At 35.5% G+C, this 25,505-nt stretch overlaps 2 protein-coding genes and 1 long non-coding RNA gene across 3 annotated transcripts; 2 read left to right on the top strand and 1 right to left on the bottom strand.

Moving 5' to 3' along the window:
• The first annotated feature begins 10,284 nt into the window (after positions 1 to 10,284).
• On the top strand, positions 10,285 to 12,955 carry LOC140963524 (guanine nucleotide-binding protein subunit gamma 3-like). Its single transcript, XM_073422881.1, has 6 exons — positions 10,285 to 10,579; positions 10,872 to 11,081; positions 11,893 to 11,945; positions 12,103 to 12,147; positions 12,355 to 12,405; positions 12,486 to 12,955. Exons 2-6 carry the CDS (start codon positions 10,938 to 10,940, stop codon positions 12,790 to 12,792), a joined length of 600 nt encoding a protein of 199 aa, XP_073278982.1. The 5' UTR covers positions 10,285 to 10,579; positions 10,872 to 10,937; the 3' UTR covers positions 12,793 to 12,955.
• A 1,780-nt stretch (positions 12,956 to 14,735) lies between these two features.
• LOC140962741 (subtilisin-like protease SBT1.8) lies at positions 14,736 to 17,974 on the bottom strand. Its single transcript, XM_073421707.1, has 2 exons — positions 16,269 to 17,974; positions 14,736 to 15,494 (listed from the first exon to the last, which is right to left on the bottom strand). The coding sequence occupies exons 1-2, from the start codon at positions 17,875 to 17,877 to the stop codon at positions 14,830 to 14,832; spliced, it is 2,274 nt and encodes a 757-aa protein (XP_073277808.1). The 5' UTR covers positions 17,878 to 17,974; the 3' UTR covers positions 14,736 to 14,829.
• A 5,432-nt stretch (positions 17,975 to 23,406) lies between these two features.
• On the top strand, positions 23,407 to 25,271 carry LOC140962471 (uncharacterized). Its single transcript, XR_012172551.1, has 3 exons — positions 23,407 to 23,675; positions 24,275 to 24,323; positions 25,046 to 25,271. It is a non-coding gene; the product is annotated as an uncharacterized lncRNA (long non-coding RNA).
• The last annotated feature ends 234 nt before the right edge of the window (positions 25,272 to 25,505 follow it).

Raw genomic sequence — 25,505 nt, 5'->3', positions numbered from 1 at the left:
CACTGGAAATCAAATTGTTAATAATAACATTTAACAATTACAATCCAGTTATCATCATCACATCTTTTGAACGAAAACACATGCAACTAAAGATCAATCAATCATACTGAGAAATCATCAATAACAAGTCAAATGCACAGACACATGCAGATAATATCTTCATCCAACTCTCTCATCACAAACCCAACTTCTAACCATCCCAGACATCTAACATATGCTCTGATACAACCAATTGTGGCGCCCCAAACCTCGCCACGTAATCATACAACATGTGACGTCATATGCATAAACATTTTATTTTCAACGACGTAATAATATAATGCATATACGACAAAATAGTGCAATCACCACACTATCTACATCAATGCAGCAGAAACAGTATAATAAATACACACATACAACTCAAGTAAGACAATAAACTATACTGTCTCTATCTACTATCAACTGCAGGACTGTTTGACTAGACACACCTAATCCTTCACTACTATCCTGTCTCACAGCATAGTCCTGTAACCTGTCCAACAGAAACAACCCCCCAAAGGGTGAGCATACACAACAATCATCATCGTAAAACATAACAGTTATATTATCAACAATATAAAATATAACTGGAATGATAACAGAAATACTCCCTTTGCTGTCTCTGGACAATCAAACCACCAACGATATCAACATCATCACTCCCATACTACTGTAACAACAACATCGACGATACGTCCCAACACCGGCGACAGCAATATCGTCGAACGAATAACATCAACGATACGTCGCACCCCTTCTCCGGCGACAGCAATATCGTTGAACGAATAACATCGACGATACGTCGCACCCAAACATCGGCGACATCAATATCGTCGAACGTACAACATCAACGTGTAGCCTATACTTCGTAGACTCCGAATATATAATCAAAATCAATAACAACTGACAAACACCTCTCCAATCTCAATTCAACGATTAAAAATCCCTAATTATCATAAATTGAGAATAATTCAAAATAACACCACTATAATCTTCTCTACTCCGTTAAAATCATACACTATTCAACAATCTTCAATTTCTGTATGATTTAACAATTAATCATATTTATTCCAGAAATCGACGAATTTCAAACATCCCCAAAACTATAAAATTTATACCTCAAATTGAAGACCTCGTATCAACGATTCCAGAACTGAATTCGGTTCGTCGATTGGATAAACTGATAAGTCGCAAGATCGAAAAAAAAAATCGAAATAATTATTTTCTCTCACCTCTCTCATTCTCTCTGTTTCTCGTCAATCTCAATGAGATTGAAATCCATCGATTCCCATCTATTTTATATTATTATATATATATATGTATATATTTTAATATTATATTATATTATATTAATATAATAAAATAATTTAATATAATATAATATATAATATTTAACTTTTTCAACGCCGATATATCAATTTGGACCAGTCAAACGATCAAAGTTTTCAAAACTCAAAACACGAAACTTCTATATCTTTAATTTTCTACGTCATATCCAAATTTCAAATCATTTGGACTTCATATGACCAAAATATGTCATATTTCATTCTTTAAAAATCATTAATTATTTAGTAATATCACATTACTAAATCAACAACTTGTAATATTTACTTCAGGCATTACATAAACATAAAATGCTTCAACAATATATCTTAAAAACAGTAAAAGTAAATAATTGCGATAAATAAATATCCACAATTTTTTTATGGATGTTCAGATATTAACAACTCATATGTCACCCTTTCTTCTCCTTGAGAATGATCCATTAGAAGACTTTGATTCATACAACTCCTTGTACAAACCTATTTCAACTTAAGACTTATGAATCAAAACTCCTAGCGCATTCTCAATTGTAGGTCACAACCTCAAAATCCGTATAATGTTTAACGTTTCTTATGCCAAGACTACAAAAAAAATCTTTAATGTCTTTGTTTAAAGACTCACTCAACAAAACTTTGAAGCTATACTTTCATGTATATATATGAGAGATTGTGTGTGAGGATTTAATCATTTACAATGTATTTATCTCTCAAATGTATTCTTACACATTGGGTTTGCTCGCATTTCTTCATGTAGGCTACCCATACTTTGAATTCCCTTCTAAATCTTGTAATTGAACTTCAAGATGTATTTATAGGCACCAATAATTATATATACATTAGATACGAGAATATGATTGTTTGAAAGGTTTATATAATGTTTTTGATATTGAAACGGTCATTTCCACCTTGCTGACCACTTTTTCCGAGCCCAACTGATTTTGACGTTTTTATTCAGTTTTGCTCAACTAAACTAAACTCAACTCAACTAAACCAAACTGATGATGTATACTGAAATCAGTATTGTCGATTTCAGTCTACGCAGAACTCGTATCTTCATTGTCATTTATAAGCATATTACACTCTGATTCTGACTTTGACTTGTGAACATGATTTGTAGATCATTGTCTTAGCTTAATAACCCATACTGAATCATTTCATTTGGATAACCGCAACTGATTGTTGTTTTTGTGCAATCAGTTTTGTTTCACAATTGTCAGTTTGCCTAGATAACATCCGATTTAGCCCAACTGACGTGAAATACTACTTGTGCCAAATTGAGTTTTTTTTCAGTCGTTTTGGCGGCGGGTCATTCGGATCAACGAACTATGATATATCATCAAAAAAATGAAGCTCACCGGATTCTCAGTTTAGCTAAATTTGAGTTTCAACTTTCATATTGAGTTAGCAGCTTCACACTCAAATAAATACGTTAGAAACGCAATAGCAAGTTTTGTTATCATCAAAACCAAGATTACTTATGTTTGTCAACCCAACATATAATAAAGTTAAGGAATATTTATCGGAAGAAACTTTAAAAAATGAAGGTTCTTACATATATCTAGCTAATTTTCCTCAATATTTGAAATTGATTTCGAAAGAGATTTTGAATGATAATAAATTTCTAGAAAAATATAAGTGAGTTAAGGGATATTTATGAGATTTTGGAAAAAAAAATCACTCACACACCAAAATCGTTTATTCAAGATTTTTAACTTTATAAGATAGTAATAGATATTATGTGAACTTTTCATTTTTATCATATTACTGGCATGTTTTTCAATTTTGATTATTTTTTTAATTTACGATCTTAATGCATTAATTTTTTTTAATATCAAGTATTATTTTTATCAGAGTGAGACATGGTGATGGGAAATGATTGCATGATATCGAAAATGATGATATATTGAAATTGTTGACGCGATATCAGATATTAGCTACATTAACACCCAAGTGAAAAATGACTAGAATTGGAGAACGTACAAATCAGTTGACTAAGACTGCAACTTGACGGATAATATGACAACAAATAAAATGTGTAAATTAATAACTAAAAATATATGTTTCCCAAATGTTGTCAACTCAAACTCGAAATCAAATGAGAAACTGTATTTGCTTTCCTTAGCCAATTTTTCCTGTGAGAATCTCTCGTCTCCCCCTTTTTCCATGGGCATACAAAGTCGGTCGATTTCTCTATGTCAATTCGAGTTTGTCATCATGGCCGCCGATCTCCTCTTAGAGTCGAGTTATTTTTGATTTCTCTATCTTATCTGCGATTATTCGAAGTTATATTGAACAGTATCCCAAGTGTAAATCCAATTATCCAAAAAGGCACATTTTATTTTCACGTAAACCACTGCATTATTTCATATGAGAAAAAAAATGACATGACATTCTGTATGATTAATAGATCTATTTGAAAAAAAAAAATCAAAATTTATTGATTTTTTAAACCTTGATAAATAAATATTTATATACTTATTTATATCTTACTCATAGTATTTTTTTTCTTGATTGATCTTTTTCTTTAATTCGTCATATTATTTTATATAATATAATAATGTTTTAGTTCAATCATCCAAATGAACTGATCAGACTAACTGAACCTTTAGTTTAAGGTAGAAAGACTCTGTCCGATTATGAAATCATTTGTTTGTATACATTATTTTACAAACTTCGTATTGATTTCTCTTTTGAACTGTTAAATAAAAAAAATCTGTTATCTTTTGTATTTATGAGTCTCGATTTTTGTCCATTTTTTATGCTTTAACATATTCTCAATTACAAGATCCACCAATTGCTGGGGATCACGCCCTTTGTATTACAATCCCAGCTTTATTCAAATAGATATTTCTGTTAGAATATATTATTGTTAGTTCTTAAGGGTAGATTAGTCATTTTAATCTTTTTGTGTTTACCTTAGCTATATAAACATATTTCTTTGTATTCTTTATTCAGTTTTACAATACTGCGACTTGAGCTTTTCGCTCATTCTCTATTTCTTCATGGTATCAGAGCCTCCATCTCATGGATCTGTCAATCGTAGAGAAGAACTGTTAATCTCATCCACAGCTTTTTTGCTGTGTTCGTACAATTTTTCGTTCGTATAGTTTCTTTTTGGTAATCGATTTCTTCTTTGCATTGTGTTTTGGTTTATTCGTTTGGTTTTGTTTGGTTTTGACATCATGGCTACTCGTAAAGATGATTCTCTTCAGTCGATTAGTGTTCAATTGGATGAAAAAAATTATTCGTATTGGTGTTATGTTATGAAGAATTTCTTGCGGGGGAAATCGATGTGGGGCTATGTCACAGGTGTGCGAGACAAGCCTACAGACCAGATGAACTCTGATTATGCTATGTCATTAGATGTTTGGGAGACAGATAATTCGAAGATTATCACGTGGATTAATAATTCTGTTGCGCACTCAATAGTGCTCAATTGGCAAAATACGAGACTGCTAAGGAGGTTTGGGATCATCTGGCACGCTTGTATACACAGTCTAATTTTGCCAAACAATATCAATTGGAGACAGATATTCGTGCCCTTCAGCAGAAAGATATGAGCATCCAAGATTTTTATTCTGCCATGTCGACATTCTAGGATCAATTGGCATTAACAGAATCTGCAGAATTGCGAGCATTCTCACCTTATATTGCTCGGAGAGAAAAACAGCGTTTGGTACAGTTTTTGATGGCACTTTGGAATGATTTTGAGGGTCTGCGTGGGACGATTTTTCATCGCAACCCTCTTCCTTCTGTTGACTCGGTTGTGAGTGAATTGTTAGCTGAAGAGATTCGTCTTAAGTCTCACGTTGACAAAGGGACAATCCCAATTACACCATCTATCTTTGCAGCTCCTCAACGACCTCAAGTTAATCACCAAAACATGTCAAATACGAAGGCTTCTCAAGATGAGTGTGCTTTTTGTAAAGAGAAGGGGCACTGGAAAGCTCAATGCCCACTATTGTTGAGTAAAGGAAAAGTGCAGCCGCAACTAGGGGTATCAAAATGCGACACAACCCGTCAACCCGACACGACCCAACACGAAAAAAATCAGGTTCGGGTTGGGGTTTTTCGGGTTCGGGTTGGGTGGGTTCGGGTTAGTGCTAGGTTAGACGGGTTTCGGGTTGGGTCGGCCCGTGACCCGAATTTTTTTTTAAATATTACTTATATTTTTATATATTGTATGTTTGAACAAAATTTTATTGTATATTTATGTGATAAATTTTCATCATTTAATATTTATTTGTATTTTTTTATTTTTTTAACAATTGTTTATTTGATTTAGTAAATATACTTTTAATTTTCTACAATTAAACTTTCAAATTTAAATCAAAAATTTTGTTATTATGTGTTTAAATTAAAATATTACTATTATTTTTTATTTTTTCGAATTTTTTTCATTAATTTTTTTTAAAAAAATAAAAAAAAATTCGGGTTAGACGGGTTCGTGTTCGGGTTGGGGGTTTTCGGGTTGCTTCGGGTTCGGGTTGGGAAAAAAAGTAAAAAAATTTCACGAGTTGACCCGAAACCCAACCCACCCGACCCAATTGACACCTCTAGCCGCAACAGCAACAACAACGACCACACAACACTCCATGGAAACCACAACAACAGCATCAGCCATATCTGAACACTCAATGGAAACCACAGCAGCAGCAGCAACCATCTCAGAACACTCCATGGAAACCTGGTAATCCATCAAACCAGTGGACATATCGACCACCTCAGTCTAACAATGCAGTTACTGCACCGTCTTTGGATCCGTATTTGTTTGAGCAGTTTCAATAGTTCCTTGCTTCACATCCTCATGCTATGTCAGCTTCTTCACATATAGGTTTGTCATCCTCTGGCACTTCAAGTATATCTTCGTCCATCTGGGTATTGGATTCTGGAGCATCTCATCATATGTCTCCTGATTTTTCATCTTTTACATCTTTGTCTCACAATTCTTCCATTGAAATTGTGAATTCTGATGGTACACCGATGCCATTAGTAGGCGTTGGTTCTCTTGTTACGTGTTGTTTATCTCTTCCTGATGTATACTATATTCTCAGTCTTACACTTAATCTTGTTTCGGTCAGCCAATTATGTGAGTCTGGATACTTAGTCTACTTCTCTTCTTCAAATTGTTATGTGCAGGACCCGCGATCCCAGAGGCTGATTGAGACAGGCCGTAGACAAGGGGACTTTATGTTTTGGATTATCTCAGAGTACCAGATGTTGCAGCATCTAGTGTGGATCTCTCTTCTTTTCGCTTGAGTCAGTCGTCTTCTGTTTTTTATTTATGGCATAATCGTCTAGGACATGTTTCCGCGTCTCGTTTGAATTTTTTAGCGTCTACAGGAGCACTAGGAACTTTGAAAAGTCATGATATTTCTGATTGTAGTGGTTGTAAACTTGCAAAATTTTCGGCATTACCTTTTTATAAAAGTCTATCTTTTTCTATTACTCCTTTTGATCTTGTTCATTCAGATGTGTGGGGACCATCTCCTGTTCCCACGAAAGGGGGGTGGAGATATTATGTTTCTTTTATTGATGATTGCACTCGTTATTGTTGGGTTTATCTGATGAAACATAGGTCTGATTATCTTGCTATTTTCAATGACTTTAAAGCTCTTGTGAAAAATCAACATTCAGCTGTCATCAAGTGCTTTCGTTGTGATTTGGGAGGTGAATACACTTCTAATGATTTCTCGCGTTTGCTTGCTTCTGATGGTACAATACGTCAAACCTCGTGTAGAGAAACCCCTGAACAAAATGGTGTTGCAGAAAGAAAACATAGACATATTGTTGAAACAACTCGCTCCTTCTTACTGTCTTCTAATGTTCCTAGTGCATTTTGGGGTGAAGCAGTTCTTACTGCTGTTCGCGTGATCAAAAGAATTCCAACTTCACACAATTCAGGTTTGTCACCCTTTGAAAAAATGTATGGTCATGCTCCTGATTATTCTTCATTACATGTTTTTGGTTGTGCCTGTTTTGTTCTCCGACCACATATCGAGCGCAATAAGTTGTTTCCACGCTCTGTTCTGTGTGTTTTCCTGGGTTATGGTATTGGTCAAAAAGGGTATCGTTGCCTTGATCCGATTAGTCACAAACTATATGTCTCTCGTCATGTTGTGTTTCTTGAACATGTTTCATTCTTTTCTATACCTGTTAGTTCGCATAATATGACACATGCAGATCTTATTCGTATTTACCCTTTCACCTCCGACACCGACGAGACCTTGTCCACGACCACACCCGAGACTCCTGCTCCTCCAGATCCCCCTACGACAACCCAATCATCTCCTGGCATCGCGGATAATCCTCCACTCCGTCACTCCACTCGTGTTCGTAAGTCTACTCGACTACCAGATTTTGCTTACTCATGTTATTCTAGCTCTTTTGCTTCATTTGTTGACTCTGTTCATCGTCTCTCTGAGCCTTTATCCTATAGCGAAGCTGTTGGTAATCCACTTTGGCAGAAGGCTATGGCTGAGGAACTGACTGCTCTTCATCAGACTCATACATGGGATTTGGTCCTGTTGCCACAGGAAAGCACACCATTGGCTCTCGTTGGGTCTACAAGATCAAGACCAAATCTGATGGATCTATTGAACGATACAAAGCTCGTCTTGTTGCTAAAGGCTACTCTCAGAAGCATGGCATGGATTATGAGGAAACATTTTCCCCCGTTGCTAAAATGAAGACAGTTCGTACTCTAATTGCTGTTGCCTCTGTTCGTCGATGGAAAATCTCTCAGATGGATGTCAAGAATGCCCTCTTGAATGGTGATCTTCATGAAGAAGTTTTTATGGCTCCCACTCCTGGTGTTGCTCACCAACCTGGTGAAGTTTGTAGACTTCGTAAGGCTCTTTATGGTCTGAAACAAGCTCCTCGTGCTTGGTTTGAGAAATTTTCTGTAGTGATTACTTCGCTTGGGTTTAGTCCTAGTCATCATGATTCCGCATTATTTGTCAAGTGTACTCATGCAAGTCGTATACTTCTGTCTTTATATGTTGATGACATGATAATCACCGGTGATGATATTGATGGTATTGAGGCTTTGAAGTCTGAGTTAGCTCGCTGCTTTGCTATGAAGGACTTAGGTGTGCTACGTTACTTTCTAGGAATTGAGGTTGCTTATTCTCCAAAAGGTTATCTTTTATCCCAGTCAAAGTACATAGCAGATCTGTTTGAGCGTGCACGTATAACTGATAACAGGATAGTTGATACTCCTCTTGAGACCAATGCTCGGTACTCTCTGTCGGATGGACCTCCTTTTCCAGATCCTACCTTATATCGTACTATTGTTGGCAACTTGGTTTATCTAACAGTGACTCGTCGAGATATTGCACATGATGTTCATGTAGTAAGTCAGTTTGTCACTGCACCAACTACAGTTCATTGGGCTGCTGTTCTTCGCATTCTCAGGTATCTTCGGGGCACTCAGTTTCAGAGTCTTTTGTTTCCTTCTACTTCCTCCTTAGAGCTGCGTGCATACTCTGATGCTGATTGGGCTGGCGATCCCACGGATCGTAAGTCAACCACTGGCTTCTGTATTTTTCTTGGAGATTCTCTTATCTCTTGGAAAAGTAAGAAACAAGTTGTTGAAGCCGAGTATCGTGCTATGGCTTCAACCACTTGCGAGATTGTTTGGTTACGTTGGTTGCTTGCGGATTTCGGTATCCTTCTTCGTCATCCTACTCCGTTATATTGTGATAATCATAGTGCAATTCAGATTGCACGCAATTCAGTTTTTCATGAAAGGACAAAGCACATTGAGATAGATTGTCACGTCACTCGTCATCATCTCCAGCTTGGCACCATCACATTACCTTTCGTTCCTTCTTCTCTGCAGATAGCTGATATGTTTACCAAGGCACATTCCGCTTCGCGCTTCCGTTTTTTGTCTAACAAACTCTCAATGCTTTTAGCTGTAGCATCGTGAGTTTGAGGGGGGATGTTAGAATATATTATTGTTAGCTCTTAAAGATAGATTATTCATTTTAATCTTTTTGTGTTTACCCTAGCTATATAAACATATTTCTTTGTATTCCTTATTCATTTTTATAATACTGCGACTTGAGCTTTTCGCAATTCTCTATTTCTTCAATTTCATCACATACTTAATTCAAGCTATTGATTGAATTGGAAACCAATATCCGAGAAGCTACATCTTGGTTCGATTCGGAAAACCAACAAAATGGTAATATGATAGAATGCAAACCAAATTTCACCTTAAATATTCTAAGACATATGGCCACTCATTTAATGAACAAAGGCAATTAGTCCATATTCGGCAGCCACGACATTGACATCCTAAGTTTGATTTTGGGAGAAAAACTCGCAAAATTCATATGCGACGAATAAATGAAAACTCTAAGCTTACGGGTTAACCAAAAAAAAAAACCTAACATTATACCACAATTTTGAAGTAAAACTTAGAGTAAATTGAAAGATTTAAATCTGGCAAACTTAAATAGCCATAAACATTAATTAGGCCACAACAATTACTGGCTTGTAAAAATCAACACCTAAGGGGTATTGGTCTTGATTAATGATCAAAAGTGGGGTTATATACTTCACTCTTTCTTTATTATGAAATTTTATTATAAAATTCTTACTTTGATCGGATTTTTTTTTTTATTAGATTTTCATTTTCTTTAAAATCTTAATCTAGACGGTGGGAGTACTCAAATTCGAGTATGTATAATGAGAATTTCAGTTGAGACCACTAGATCAAGCACCCGATCTCATTAGATTTTATTTTTGTGAGAGCTATGTTCGTTATAATTGAATCATTATTTTGATTTCAGATAGATTATAAAACACAAATTATATGTGACTTTGATTAGATTTAAACACACAAACCAGTTGAAAAAAAAAGGTTATAATTAAATTTTGAACTCGATATGTCTCCAAGCAACACTGTAGTATCGATCAAATGGTATGTAAACAATGAACACCATACACTGTTTAGATAAGATACAGGAACTGGTGGGTGGAGCTTCTGTTCTGCCATTACCTGTGCAACTCTGCCACACCTTCAATGCATTTACACACACCAGCACACACATACTGTGTGAGAAGAAAGTGACGTTTGCTCTTTACTTCGACTTCTCAACTTCGTTTAAAGCTTTGGTTTCTGCCTCAACCTTTCCCCAATCACAAACTCCTTGCAGCCTTTTCCACTGCCTTCTCTATTATCATATCAGTGCTTCAAAAAAAGCGGTCTTCTTTTTTTCCTGCAGGTACTCGCCATTATACCTTACTTTCTATCCTCTTTCATAGTAAAATACCCGTGGGTTTGTTGTTTTTTTAACTGTTTCCTCAGTAAATTCATGCAACTGCAAGTAAACGTATACTGTAGTATCTGTGCGTGTGTGTGTTAAAAGTGTAGCTTTTGTTTCTGGCTATTTCGGAGCTCAGTAATTATTTCTTCTGTCTTTTCGTCTTCATTTGATGCTTCTATTTTACATATCAGTTCCATTGTTCATCTCTCTTTGCTGTGATTCATTCAACTCTTTCCGGGTTTTGTCAAAGATTGATGGCGGCTAACATGAGGAAGCATTGAGTTATAAGGAGTTGGGGTTTGATTTTGGTGGAGAAATGGAAGGTTCAAGGGGCAACGGTTCGGTGTCGGCTCTCCCGCCGCCGAGGCCGAAGTCGCCGCCGGAGTATCCTGATTTGTATCGGAAGCGGCGGGAGTTGGCCAAGATTCAGATGCTGCAGAGGGAAATTGGCTTTCTTGAGGTTAGTTTCTTGGCCTAATAGTGATGTTACTTCATACTCAACTTCTAGGATAGATCAGATGTTTGTTTGGGTTCAGAATGTAGTTTGAACTACGACAAATGGGAGAAAATCCTATCTTGGAAAAAATGAGTTCAAATTCGGGTAAAAAATATTTTGTTTCCTTTTGGTATGATATTGACTGTTAATTATTTGGAAAGAGAGAGGACCCTGTCATCTACGGTGATTGAAGGCTCCCTTTGGAAAAGAGTGGTTTTTGGCGGTTCGAATTTATATAGCTCCTGTTTGGAAAAATAATTTTTTTGTCATTTTTTTTTAGTGATTTTTCTTCTTGAGAGAAGACACACTGTCATTACACACGTGAGTGAGTGTCACGTAGAAGACATAAGGTTGGCATTATGTCGGAAATTGGACTCAGATTGAACAAAGACAACGTGAGACTGAAATCAAAGTTTGATAATGTACAAGAAAAATATCAGAATTTTTTGAGAAAAATATCAGGTAAGGAGTAAAATGTATATATATGAAATAAAATTAGAAGAGGAGAAAAAAAAAGTTCAACTTAATATCGGATCGAGGTTGTTAATAAAAAATTTCAGAAAGTTTTTTTAATGAAAACTTTATGATCATACGTGTGTTTCTTACTAAAATAACCTGGTCCGATGTTGAGTTAAAAAAAATATATCTTTTTTATTTATTAAAAATTTAAAAATCTAAATTTGCCAAATTTTAGTTGTCTCCGTGTGCTCCCCTGGCACATAGATATGAAGAAGCTGCGATCTTTTTGGTTTAATGATAATTTTGGGCCACGCAGGAAGAGTTGAAGTCTGCCGATGGGTTTCAACAAGCTTCAAGATCCTGTAAAGAGTACGTTATTTATTCGAAAACATGTTACGTACGCATGATTTTCGAGTATCTAAACTTCATACTATTTGAAAAAATGCATTGTGTCACCATAGCTCTTTTTACTGATGTCAATCTTGATCGCGAGCCGGACTTAAATGACTATCTTTCGACTTGCCAGGGTTGCGGAATTCATAACATCAAATGCAGATCCTCTGATCCCTACGTAAGAATAGAAGCGATCAATTAAGGGGATGCCCGAAAGTATCGAGATTTTATTTGTGCTTTTTCAAAACCTACAAGTTTTCGTTCCATAAAATTTACTCGGGCGATCGACGCTGCCCACACTCGAGCTCTTGCATCAGGCATCAGCCCCTGGCAATCATTTTGTTTACCTTTTATATGTTTCTAATCTTTGTGTTTTTATCTACAGAAGCAGAACCAAGGAAATTCGCAGGCCTCAGGGCTTCGGGAAATGGCTCTGGTACTTTATCTTCTTTAAATGTGAGCATTATCCCATTTGAAGTCAAATCATTAGTGATCAAAATTTTCGTTTTCACGCAGTGGAGTATCTTGTTTCCATTTGTCCGGGATCTGCACAACCGATCCAGAGATACCACCATGCAGCAAATGTCCTTGCAGCGGTGGCCTATGTGTGAGCTGCCGAGTGCCTGTATTCTCTTGTGGCTCCTGCTCGAACACAGGACGCCTTAATAAGTCCAAGTGCTGTTGGAACTGCTGTATTCCCAAGTTTCCTTCATGTATGACTTGCTCATGCTCCAGAATTAAGTGTACGTATCCCAAGTGTGTGGTGGTAAATTTTTGTTGTTGCTACAAAAACTGCTGCTGGCCTAGCTACTTTTGCTATTAAAGTACATTGAAATCGTGCAACGCAATCAGTTTCTTGAATCTTTACCTTCAGAACCAACAGCACTTGATCTGAGATGCACGATTTACCCAAAAATTGAAATTTATAGGATTAATTGATAAAGATTTCATTCATTGAAAACAGCGCTATAAAAGGCGGTACACGATTACCCATCGCTCCCGATTTTTTGAAAGACGAGGCCTCTGAACGCTTTTCATAGGCCATCTTCAATGCTGCATCAAAATAAAATAGCGCAACCCATTGGAGGAATATTTGCTGCACCAAAATGGTAATGGTGCAGCAAATATTGCTCCAATGGGGGCTGTGTTATTTTGCCAAAATAGCGCAACGACGCAAATTTGGTGCAGAGGTTTCTTTTATAAAAAATTTTAAATTTTTTTATTTGTATTTATTATAAATATTATTTAAAATAATAGTATAATATTTATTTTTTATTTTAATAATTAGATATTTAATCATAAAAATTAAAAAATAATAATTGTTGATTTTTAAAATATTTATTTATTTATGTTAATTATTAATAATTAAGAACTAATTTGATTTAATGATTCATAATTTAATACAAATGCAAAAAATTAATATAACATTGTTAATAAATTGAAAAAGATAATTAAAATACAAATGCAACTTGAAACACATAATTCAAATACAAATGTAAATATAAAAACAATAATCGAAAGGAAAATATATTTAGAAGATAAACAAATTAAATAATCAATAATCTGGTAAATTTGATCCGGATCCTCCAAAATCACCCAAATGTTTTCCAAACGTGTTAATATCTTGTTGTCCATGTCTTTCTCTTTTTTGCATAATTTTTGCTCGTTCAATTCGAACTATTTCACGCATTTCTGGATTGCCAATTATGTTTAAATCCATGTACAGAACTCTATTCTCCTCTTGAAGGGCAGTCAATGTCATTTCTTGTTATCGAGTTTCAATTTTCTTTTGTTGATTTTCCAATTTCAATTTATCATCTTCCAATTTTAGCATTTGAATATCATAATGTTGTTGAAGTTCAGTGAAGCCTTTTTCTAATATATTCATAAGATTGTGATGTCCATGTTTCATCGTAGATAATAATTCTGAAATGTTGTCATTTTTTTCCTTTAATTTAGCTTTTTTAAATTCCAATAGGTCCTTGTTTCATAATGTCCTTGTTTTATCGTAGATAATAATTCTGAAATGTCGTATCTTTTTCATTGAAGTTGTATTCTTATTATATTTGAAGTTGTATCTGTATTATGTTTGAATTTGTATTCAAATTTTTCAATTTAAATAATTTTCGTACATTAATTCATATTATATATAATTTAATTTATATTATATAATTAAATTATAAACTTAAATATTATTATTTAAATTTATTAATAATATTAAAAGGATTGTGCAAATATATTTTTCAATCAGTTTGCATCGGATTTAGAGGATAAATATGTCACTGATTTTGAGTTTGAATCCGATATTGAAAAATTATTGGAGAAAAATGCAGATGATCAAGAAGAATTAGATATTTATTAGGTCTTTGTTGAGACGGTAGACGGTCAATTTTATCTATATTTACAATAATAAATAATATTTTTGACATAAAAAATAATATTTTTTCAACCGTAGTAAAATATTTGTCTTACAAAGTTTTTGGGTTAGATATTTTGGTTAAAAAAAACCATTTATCTTAGAATACTGGTTGAAAATTGATTTCTGGGATGTATTTGAAGGTGATGGAAAACTTGGGATGATTTTGAGAAAAACATTTGCAATTTTAAGCCGAAACACGCTATCCCATGGGGGAAAACATCTACATGAAATTTTTCACCATCATAATCAGATTTTTGCAAATTTGATTCTTGATAATAATAATAATAATAGTTGAAAGAAGACATGAACTATAATTATTCTATTTGGGCCGAATTCAGTAAATTAAAAACTCCACCAATACACAAGAATCCTTTGCAGAAAGTAAATTCTGTGTCTGAAGTTTCTGCAGAAGGGTGGTGGGTGATGAAAAATCACATAATCTCATAATCGCGTCCAAGAGAAAGCAACCGGGCTCTTCACTAGATGCTGCGAGTTCCTCCATGAAATGGACCCAAATGCACTTCGAGCCAGTAGGTGTGCGCCCTTCTGCGACACAAATGTGACTGTGTACCGTTGCTTATCACCCAAATTCGGAAAAACGAGAGTTGATGGCTTCACAGTAACGGAAACCATAGAGGGTGCATCGACAGAAACTGTGTAGACAGAACCTGCAGCTCCCACATTGGTCAGTTCCCGGGTGTATCGAACTACCCTCGACTTCCTAAACAACACCGAGAATGAGGGATAGTTGAGCTGGCCAGGGTCTCGAAATTTCCTGGCACAAGTGACGTTTGGACGCTTTGCAAATATCTGCACCATCGAAACAGAGTAATCCAAGGAACAGAGGAATGATATGTAATCTTCTGGGGTGGCATCGTATACAAGCCCTGGAGATAGGGCCTTCTGGGGGTCAACATGGCCAGCTCCATATGCCCACGGAGTTGAAAGCGAGTAGTCGGCAGCATCACGGAGAGGGGAGTTGCTGTTGTCGAGCGTGTAGGCCGTTGTCATCAGAGAGGATTTGATGGCACTCGGGCTCCAGTCGGGATGCGCTGCTTTCAATAATGCAGCTAGTCCACTTATGTGGGGGCAAGACATGGATGTACCTGCCCATTATCACCCATTAACAGCACCGTTATCATTACCAATTCCGAAATATACCAATCATATGTTTTAGAATAAGTTCAGGAATGTTCGTTCCACGCATTCGCACCAAGGATCGCCGGTGAGATAACTGGAGGTGGAGGATGAGTTGGGTGGCTCAAAAATCTTTGGGGGAGCAAAACTTAAAAATCATACAGCTCAAGATACAATGACCTTTGCAGACACACTTTTCAAGTATAATGTGAAAACTCTACTATTAGCAGAAAACGAGGACCATCCTTTTCAAAAATCCACCAACGCCTCTTTACAGCTCATTCTACTCTATGATATAGATTCGTTTATCCAATAGTGTCGAACAACCCACAAATTACTTGTCATCGTCCACATTGGTAATTATTATTATGATAATTCAAAATCTATCCATAAGTACCTGTCCAAGGAATAGTTATATCAGTTAATAATTCAAAACAAATCCCGCCCACGATCTTTCCAAGCATGCCCAAACCCATAGAGTGGCTGGCTTTCTCTTACCAATCTTGGAAATGTAAATTATTGCACGTACTTTAGGAATGTGAACACAACTTTTCCAAGAAAGTATATGTCACGAGCTTTTCATATGCTAAGGTTATAAAAAACGTGAAGCCAGGGAAATCATTGTTTTTAAGTGGTGCTTTACGACTAATCTCGTTTTTTTTTTTTAAATTGTATAACTACTGATTTTATGTGAAAGAAATGAAAAATAATTGAAATGTAACCGTTAAAGAATTGATTCTTACCAGACATGATGTTGAACATGGTCTTCCTCTTGTCCTTCTCAAGCCCGGTGGGCCCCACAGCCTGAGACCAACCTGCCAAGATATTCACGCCAGGCCCGATCACATCTGGCTTCAGGATCTCCGGAGTCACCATGTTGGGCCCTCTCGAGCTGAACGCCGCCACCACCGGCGACGGCTTCACGTCCACCACCGTCCCGCCGAAACTCAACACCGCCCTCGGATTCCTCTCCGTCCGCACGTACTGCCTCATCATGTCGCCCACTTTCCTCCCCACCGCCATCGCGGGTAACAAGTGGCTGTCCGCCACCAGCTCCTCCCCATTCGCCGCCGTGTTCGCCAGTATCATTCCTATCCCACCTGCGTCTCTCACTACTGCACCCTTCTCCACGCGAGCGCTGATCCCTCTATCGCAAAGCACGACCTTTCCACGCACCGTTGATGAGTCCAGAGAACCAGGCAAGCACAAATTGCTGGAGCCATTGCTGCCTTTATCGTAGACCAATTCCACTAAATTATGCCCCATTCCTCCTCCACTGTACAATGACACCCCTGTATATTTCTGGCCATTGCCAAATGTGGCAAATGCTGGGAAATCCCTGTCAATTGTGCCAGCTCCGACAGTTATGATCCACGGCGCAACATTTGCAAGAGAAGCTTTTGTAGGACCGCTGTTTCCTGCCGAGCATGAGACTAAAATACCTTTCTCCATGGCTGCGAAGGCACCAATAGCAATGGTGTCACGGAAGTACGTTGCAGATCCGCCGCCCAGAGACAGAGACAGCACATTAACCCCATCGAGGATAGCACGGTCCATTGCAGCAAGTATGTCGGAACCGAGACAACCCGATTTCCAACACACTTTGTAGGTCGCCAATCGGGCATGAGTCGCCATCCCGCGGGCGTTTCCTCTGGCATAACCCAAGAGGCTAGAGTTGTCCACCTGAGACCCGGCTGCAGTGCTCGCTGTATGTGTACCATGGCCATCGTTATCGCGTGGGGACTGAGATTCCTTCGCCCCGGCTGACATGTCGTATCCTTTGGAGAAGAATCGGGCACCAATTAACTTCTTGTTACAGTGGATTTTAGGATCAAAATCAGCAGCCGCCTCGCACTCACCGCGCCACCTCGCCGGTACATCAGACATTGTTTTGTCGCTGAAAGACTTTGATTCCGGCCACACCCCGGTATCGAGAACCCCAATAACAACATCTTTCGAGGCCTGATTCAGTTCATGCAGGCTGTGCCCAGCCCACGTGGCGGAATCATCTCCCAAACCCAGAAATTCCGGAGAACGCGTGGTGTGAAGAGTGTAAATTTCGTCTTCAAAAACTCCAAGAACCGAATCCGACTGGCTGAGGAACTGCGCCTCCTCCGGCGAAAGCACGGCTGCGAAACCGTGATAAGCAGACTCGTAGACGTACAAAAGCGAATCTGAGTCGCCGGAAGTGAGCGACTGGAAATGGTCAGCATACCATTCGCTGTGCGTGGCATACGATGCGGGCTTTTGGTAGTGCTTCATGTGGATAATGTAGGTTCTCTTGGAGGAAGCTAAAAGGATGCATGCTTGAAGAACGACGGCAATGGCGGAGAACCAAATTACAGGCGCCATAGTTACAGAATCAAAGAGATTAAATGCTCATATATATATATAGAGTGTGCAGTTTGGTAGAGAGAGTCGGATGAGACTGTCAGAGGATGCAAGAAGATGGACTGGTGTTGGGATTATAAACAGAGAGCGTGTTGTGTTAAGGCTTGAATTTCCTGCTTATTACGATAATGACACTGCGAAACTTATCCGCGTGTGGTGGGTGGTTTCCGTGTCCGTGCAGTGGGAATTATTGTGTGGATCCGGTGCACGTGAGAAGTAGGTCTAAGAAACTTTAGATTTAATCCGAACCGTATATATCTAGTTTTTTTTTAATTGCCAGCATGGGTTGTAGGTTGTGACAAAAACGAATCCATCGTGGCCGAGGATATTTATGGAAAAAAATAAAGGAAATTGGTCTTCAATCTTCAGCCGTCGATTTTTTTTGTGTTCAGTCCCTGGATACTTTTTTAGTACCACATTTCCACATGAAGTATACCACAGTTCCACATAAAGTGTACCACATTTTGTATGACATAGTACCACAATTTTGTGGGTAGGGAGTGAATCCAAAGAAATATTTTGATTGGGGATTTTTCAACAACTTTCACAAAAAAATAAATATGAAATAAAATTGTCACCTAGTGCGAGATAACATTTTTATACTTTTCCCAAAAAAAAAAAAAAAATTATACTGAAATAATATATTTTTTATAAGTTTAATTGGAAATTTATATTATAAAATTGATTGTGTATCGTTTAATGAAAATTTTTATATTTAATTATTCTACGTAACCACATTTATATAAAAAAAATTTATTACCGCGTGTATTAAGTCTTAATATAAATTATGTTATTAATATATTTGGAAATTATTATTTTTAAATAATAATTATTTTTGGTATTTTTTTTAAAAGTTTAATATTATGTTTGATATTATAAATTTGATTTGAGAAATTATTTAATAAAAAAATTTCGAACGACTCTTTGTTTTTTTTTTTTTCTGAAACCCTCCACAATTGATATAACATCGTATAAATTGCTATGTAGTATATTAGAAATCTACTTGAATTTTGTTTGTTCAAACAGATAAAAAAAATTGAAAATTATTCCTTTCAAATTCATTCATTCAAATAAAATTTAAGTTTTTATTTATTATGTTTTTCCTCTCAATTATATTTTATAAATATATAATTGTTATATTCTATTAAATAAAATTTTAAAAAATTATATGATTTATAATTATTAGATGTAATAAATGTTTTTGAAAAATTGGAGAAAATCAAAATACTACAGATTATTATTAATATATGGACATTTTGGGAAGGAGACATGAAAACACACCAAGACAAGAGACAAAATTAGTTATTATGTGATGATCTTTATTTTTTACTAAAATACCCCTTCCAATAATATCATCAGGTTTAGGATAAAACATAATAATAAAATGAAATTTCAAACATTTAACTTCTAATAAATAACACAAAAATTTATATCAGATTCTCTCACGGGTTAATTTTATGAGACATATTGTTAAGAATTATTATTATCCTAAAGTTTGGTGATCGACAAAATCAAAGCAACACCTAAATGTTTCAGGAAACAGCTGCAATCCTCTTTGTATAACAGGAAACATCTCTACCATCTAGATCTCAACCGCTTGAGCTTCGATTATTTGAAGAAGTTTCAACCATTACAAGACTTTCAACCGATTGATAAAAGTATTCAAACCACTTTGTTAAAGAGTCATTTATTGCTTACTTAATGAAAAACATTCTCTGACCGGCTCAGAGCATTTAATTGTTTTGCACCGCTACAAGTCAACTACAAGTTCTGATGTTAATAACAATTTTCGTAAAAGGATGCTAAGCAGCAATTCTTCAAAGAACGAAATTCAAAGCTTTGCAAGCAAATAGAACATTAAATACTTTGCAGAAGCACATTTAATGAATAGTGACACGTCATTCCAACGCTACAAGTTTATGTTATGTGTTTTTTTCGACCGTTGGGATGATAGCATGTAAAAAAAGAGCTGAAGAATACGTATACTAGTTCGACCAATCAAGCTTTTCAACCATGCTATTGCCAATCTACTAAAGCTTGCATACTCAAATATCTGAGCGCTCTTAAAGTTCATATATTTCATCGCTCGTCAAGCATGCACTTTACACAAAGATATCTGATCATTCTAGGATCAACTTCGTGTTACTCAAAACTTATCGTTTTCTCCTATCAATAACCTTTTGGTTATTTGATTGATTGTGTTGTTTGGTGAATCGATAGTTCTTAAAATCCAGAAGTTTAAAGTAATCACTAAGAATTCTAAAACATGCAATGATATAAGTCCTGATTGGAGAAGGCTGTTGCAATAAGTTTGTAAAGTCAAAGTCTTTTAGTGGAATCATTTTTAAAGAAGAAGAAGGGGTGACGCACGAGTTTTATTTTTGAACATCCATAAAAATTTTGTGTCTTTACTTTCCGCGAGCATTTACATTTCAAACCGTTTCTTGTTAACAATCATGCCAATTGGTTAAAGCTATCATTAAAAATTTTGAACCGTTTCCGCAAATATTTTTTAAAGAGTGTATTCACTCTCATTCTAAAATCTTTACCGATTCCAACACATATCTTTGACTTAATTCATGAAAAATATTATTTTTTTAAATTTTAAAATCATTATTTTTCATTGTATGGACTGAGTTACCTCATTTCGCGTGAGACCTATTAAATAATTATTACTTTAATCTCATTATATTTCACATATATATATAGATACACGTTTTATATTAAAATCTAATCTACGAGTATACATCGCATGTGCAGGTTTAATTGTAATATAATAAATTAATAGAATGGTAATACATAAGCATTACGAAATGTTTTTAAACATTGTATTAAATGAGATTGCTATGTGGGAAAATTAAGTAAATCATCCTATAATTAGTTGCTGAAACTAATTAGTTTCCTCGGAAATGGACAGAAGATGTCGTGCTAGCTTTTTTTTATTTATTTATATTTTAACTTATTTTTATTTTATTTAAAACTTTGACACATATCTTGTTTAAAAAAATGAAACTTAAGACAACAAATCAAAAATTAGAGTTGAAGTTTCAATACTTTTAAAAATAGATCAATTTAAAATGATAGATCGAACAAAGGAAGGTGTGTACGTGTGTCGATCCTGATTTTTTGTTTTTAAAATCGACCAATACATATGTAAATATATAAAGAATATTATTGAACTTAAGCTTCAACTCCAATTTTTGGTATGTAATTTCAAGTCCCATTTTTTAAAGTAAGAGATGTGTTTAAGTTCTGAAAGCAAAATAATAATAATAATAATAATGAAAAATAATTTAAAAAATGTGTTGGTTTATGTTTCAAATTAGTTCAAATACAAAAAAATGATAGTTGGAACTCCAATTAAATAGTTTTAAAAAATAAAAAAATAAGTTCATCGACGCCCGACGCCCGTACACACTTTCCTGTTTTGAAAGATAAATTACCTAATATTTTATTAATAAAATTTTTTTTTTTTTGAAAAAAAATAACTAGTCCACCGTTTTACGGTGATCTATCTTTTAAATTATCGAAACCTTCAACTCTCATTTTTAACTTGTTGCCTGAAATATCATTTCCTTAAATAAGATATTTGCCAAAATTTTAAATAAAAATAGTAATAATTTAAAAAAAAAATTAAAAAGCTAGTAGTTTCTCTATAATTTTAACAAATAATTCTCTACAGTAGCAATATTTCCCGTTGAAGAACTCGAAATTTATTGGACAAAAATCCCAAGAAACGTGAGATAGTATCTCTTGCATCGCATAAAAGAACTCCCTCAAATGTTTTTGGCTCCACAAATTTATTTCACATGCACCAACTAATTGTGACAACTACTTCAAACAAAACTCAGTAATTAGGTATTTAAATCCAACAAACAAATAAATAAGGATATATTAGTAAAAAAAAGGAAAAAGAAAAAATTTTAATAAATGTAGAAACTAAATTATATATTTGGGACCGGAAAGTAATAAACTTCTTAGATTTGATAAATAAAATTTGAAAACTATTTTATTTTTTATTTAGAAAACAAGAATATCCTTTTATTGTAATACATTTGTCTCTAATGAGAAAACAAATTAAGATTTACGATGATTTATAATAGATACTGTGAACTTTTGAAATAATTTAAGTCAATTATTTTGGTAAAGTGATAACAAAACAAATTGGTAGGTATAAGGAAGTAGTTGGTTGATCACAAAAATTCTTGTGAGACGGTCTCACGGATCAAATTCGTGGGTCGAATCTCTTATTTGGGTCATCCATGAAAAAATATTACTTTTTATGCTAAGTGTATTACTTTTTATTGTGAATATCGATAGGGTTTACCCGTCTCACAGATAAAAATTCGTGAGACCGTCTGACAAAAAACTTATTCTTTATTGTTATCGGAAAATAGTTGCTATAGAAATTTATTATATTGTCACGTTTGCTCGGACATGAGTTCGGACGTGACATTTATAACTTTCATTTTAATATCAACGGCGTGTATGGGTCGAATTAAAATAAGTAACTTCCTCTTGTAAGATTTATTATTATTATTATTATTAAAAAAAAAGGTTTAATTTTCCCAGTCCCTTCTAATAACTATCAACGAACCACATTCGTACACGGAGATAATAAAGGTCCTATTAATTATTGAGAATTATGAAGAGTCGTTATAATAAATGGTAAAATGTAGGTGCATTATTATGCAATATAAAAATAATTCAAATTCAATTAAAAAAAAGAAGAAAATGTTCAATCTAAATTAAGATTCAATAATAATGAATATATACCATAGTGTATTGTAGATAAACTCGTAAGATCATTTTTGGGGTGTAATAATTGTTTTAGCTAAAAAAGCCATCGAACCGTGACGTTTGTGCTGCTGTACATTTGCATAGTTACCACCAATTATAGCTTTTAGTAAAGCAGCAAACACTCAATCCCTACAATTGATAGTAGAGTCAATGTCACGGGTGCGATTCTCATTGATCGCTAGGAATGTAACTATTGTGATGTAGATTGTTGTGATGCAATAATTATCTCTGCTGGGAGAGTGGTCGAACTGTGACGCTTGCGCTATTGTACGGTTTAAAAGACTTAAGTTACATCTTTACCACGTATAGATTTTGGTAAAGCGACAAGCGTTCGGTTTTACAACAACCATGACATATGCTATTGAAAGAGGAAAATGCGATCAATGACAGAAGAATAGATGGCCGATTTGTCGATCCAACGAAGAACTGGGGAAGAAGATCTGTAAGGTCCTGAAATTAATTATCCGATAATTTTGACATAATTAGAATAATTATTGAGTGGTAAATTAAAATAATTATTTATGCCAAATAATTTTTGTAGGTGTGTTAAAAATATGTATTTTAGAATATCGGAGAATTTAACGATATAAAATACATATAGAGTTTAAATAACACACGGGAGCAAGATTAATGCAAAACCGGGATTTTTTAGCATGTGTTACTATTTTTTAGTAACTAAATATACATATACATACACACAATTTATCTTGTGGAGAGAGAAAGGAAGAAATCAGAAACCCATTTCCCTCAACCCCATTTTCGCAACACTTGTAGCAGCTGCGGGAAAGTTGCGATTTCTCCTCCGTCCGGCGTCCAAATCTCGATCGGTCTGAAGGGGTGTCTTCCTAACATCCTAAGCTTCGATTTAAGTCAGAAATCGCGAAGTTTGAGCAAGGATTCGGGTAGATCGAAGCTGCTGTTCCGGTGCTCTGTTCTGCGCAAATTCTTCCTGTTTTTGGGTGAGCGTTTTTGGGTTGCTGCGATTTTTGTATTTTGAATTTGTAGAAATGACCTAAAAATAACTTGTAGCTCTGTTTGTTAGCTTTCTTTAGCCGCTAGAATCATCAAATTTGGATAAGAAACGGAATTGATATGATTTTCCTACCAAAATGTGTCGAATCGAATTCTGCAAGTGTGCTGTGCAGAACACCTACTGTAATTCGGGTTTATGACATATAAGCGCTCGGATTCTGGGTTTTGGTTAAAGTGAAAGTTGTAGAGCTATGTGTTATCTTCGTAATGATATAAGATTCGTTAAATTCCATTAAAAATTGAGAGAGTTATGCATGTTTTACTGAAACTGCGCAGTATTAGAGTTCTGTCCGCGAAATGTGTGAGTAGCAGCGTGTTCTTGTAAATTCTGGCATTAATCTACTCAGATTCTGGAATTGATTTATTCTAGAAAAAGTTAGATATTCGAGTTATCTTTTATTTCCAATTGGCGGATATTGATTTCAGTTAATATTGAGCGAGATACGAATTTTATGCTCTTTTGTGCCAAATTGGACATTGGTATGGAATGTAATTTTTATGATCGATTTATTGTTGCTTTGTTTAGGCCAAGGGTCTTGAAGTGAAGTTGTTAGTGGATTTTCAAGTTGGTATAGGTATGTTACAGCTCGGTAACATACGACGGTAAAACATAAATTATGTTTAATTATCATTCTGTGTTACATTGATCGGGTGTATGACTTGTTGACTGTTATAAATTGTTAAATGCCTTTGTTGTGATCTATGTTTATTATTATGACATATTATTGGCATTTAGCATCGGGCATACAGTTATGACATTCATGTTGAGCCCTATCGTTCTTGTTAGCCCATTGTTGATATCCGTTGTTATCTGGCACTGTTGTTTATCTCGGGATCATTGTGTGGCTGATAGGCCTATACACATGAAACCGTTGATGTGATTGAACAATTCCGTGGTTAGTGCAGCCTTTTGAGGTGAGCGCTGGGATTGTGTCATCTAGTTCGTTCTGTTGTGCCATCCTGTTATAGCGTATCAGCTGTATGGAGGCCGAGTCAGGGGTGTTATTCAGCACAGCTTGGCATACCTCGCATACTTGGCAGGGCGGTTTAGCTGCATGACGATGTAGCTCCCCTGTGTTGTTGCTCGAGCATTATTCCAGTTGTTATCGTACCGTTTGTTGGCTCCTGTTATCCCGGTTATTCGTTGAGCCTTTCATGCATTGCATATTACATTTTATTATATGATTATGCATGATTTATGAATATTGTTGTTATTGTTGAACTGTTTCATACCAGAATCCTAACCTCAGTTGTTTACTGGGGGGGCTGCTGTGGTTGCTATTGGGCACCATGGTAGATCTCCCGAGTCGTTTTGCAGCATCAGGCCGAGGTTCCGCCAGTGGAGCTCGGGATTGAGGTTGGATTGCTTGGTTCTGTCAGTGGAGTTTCCCAGTTAGTCTATATGTATGTCTTGAGTTTGTTTCAGTTTTGTATTGTAGTTTATTTGCCGGGGAGATGCCCCGTGTATCTGTAATGATATTTGGTTGTTTTTGTGATGTTCTGAGTCGACCTTATGATTCTTATGATCTGGTGAGTATGTGGTAAGTTTTAATTTCTGTTTAGTTCTGGCCAGTGCGGCTATAGGTTGTTGACTTTTTTGTTTTTATGACTCTAGTTGGAGTATATTTTGATATAAAATGCTGCTTGTGTTTTTCGTGATGTCCTGCTTACGGGGAGGTCATGCCGAAATTTTTCTAGGCTCTGAGGTCCGTTTTAAAGTATTTTTAAACCATTTCCGCTGCAGTTTTAAATCAAAT

The sequence above is a fragment of the Primulina huaijiensis genome, chromosome 17, assembly GCF_012295235.1.
Source record: "Primulina huaijiensis isolate GDHJ02 chromosome 17, ASM1229523v2, whole genome shotgun sequence".
Lineage (NCBI taxonomy): Eukaryota > Viridiplantae > Streptophyta > Magnoliopsida > Lamiales > Gesneriaceae > Primulina > Primulina huaijiensis.
Note: the sequence above shows the minus strand (reverse complement) of the source record. Positions and strands in the feature narration are given on the sequence as shown.

Excerpts from the sequence above, each read along its gene's own strand:
- LOC140963524 (XM_073422881.1), top strand. The coding sequence starts at position 10,938 with ATGGAAGGTTCAAGGGGCAACGGTTCGGTGTCGGCTCTCCCGCCGCCG. Across the intron at positions 11,082-11,892 it reads GGGAAATTGGCTTTCTTGAG|GAAGAGTTGAAGTCTGCCGA; the intron begins GTTAGTTTCTTG and ends TGGGCCACGCAG. Across the intron at positions 11,946-12,102 it reads GCTTCAAGATCCTGTAAAGA|GGTTGCGGAATTCATAACAT; the intron begins GTACGTTATTTA and ends TCGACTTGCCAG.
- LOC140962741 (XM_073421707.1), bottom strand. The coding sequence starts at position 17,877 with ATGGCGCCTGTAATTTGGTTCTCCGCCATTGCCGTCGTTCTTCAAGCA. Across the intron at positions 15,495-16,268 it reads CATGTTCAACATCATGTCTG|GTACATCCATGTCTTGCCCC; the intron begins GTAAGAATCAAT and ends GATAATGGGCAG.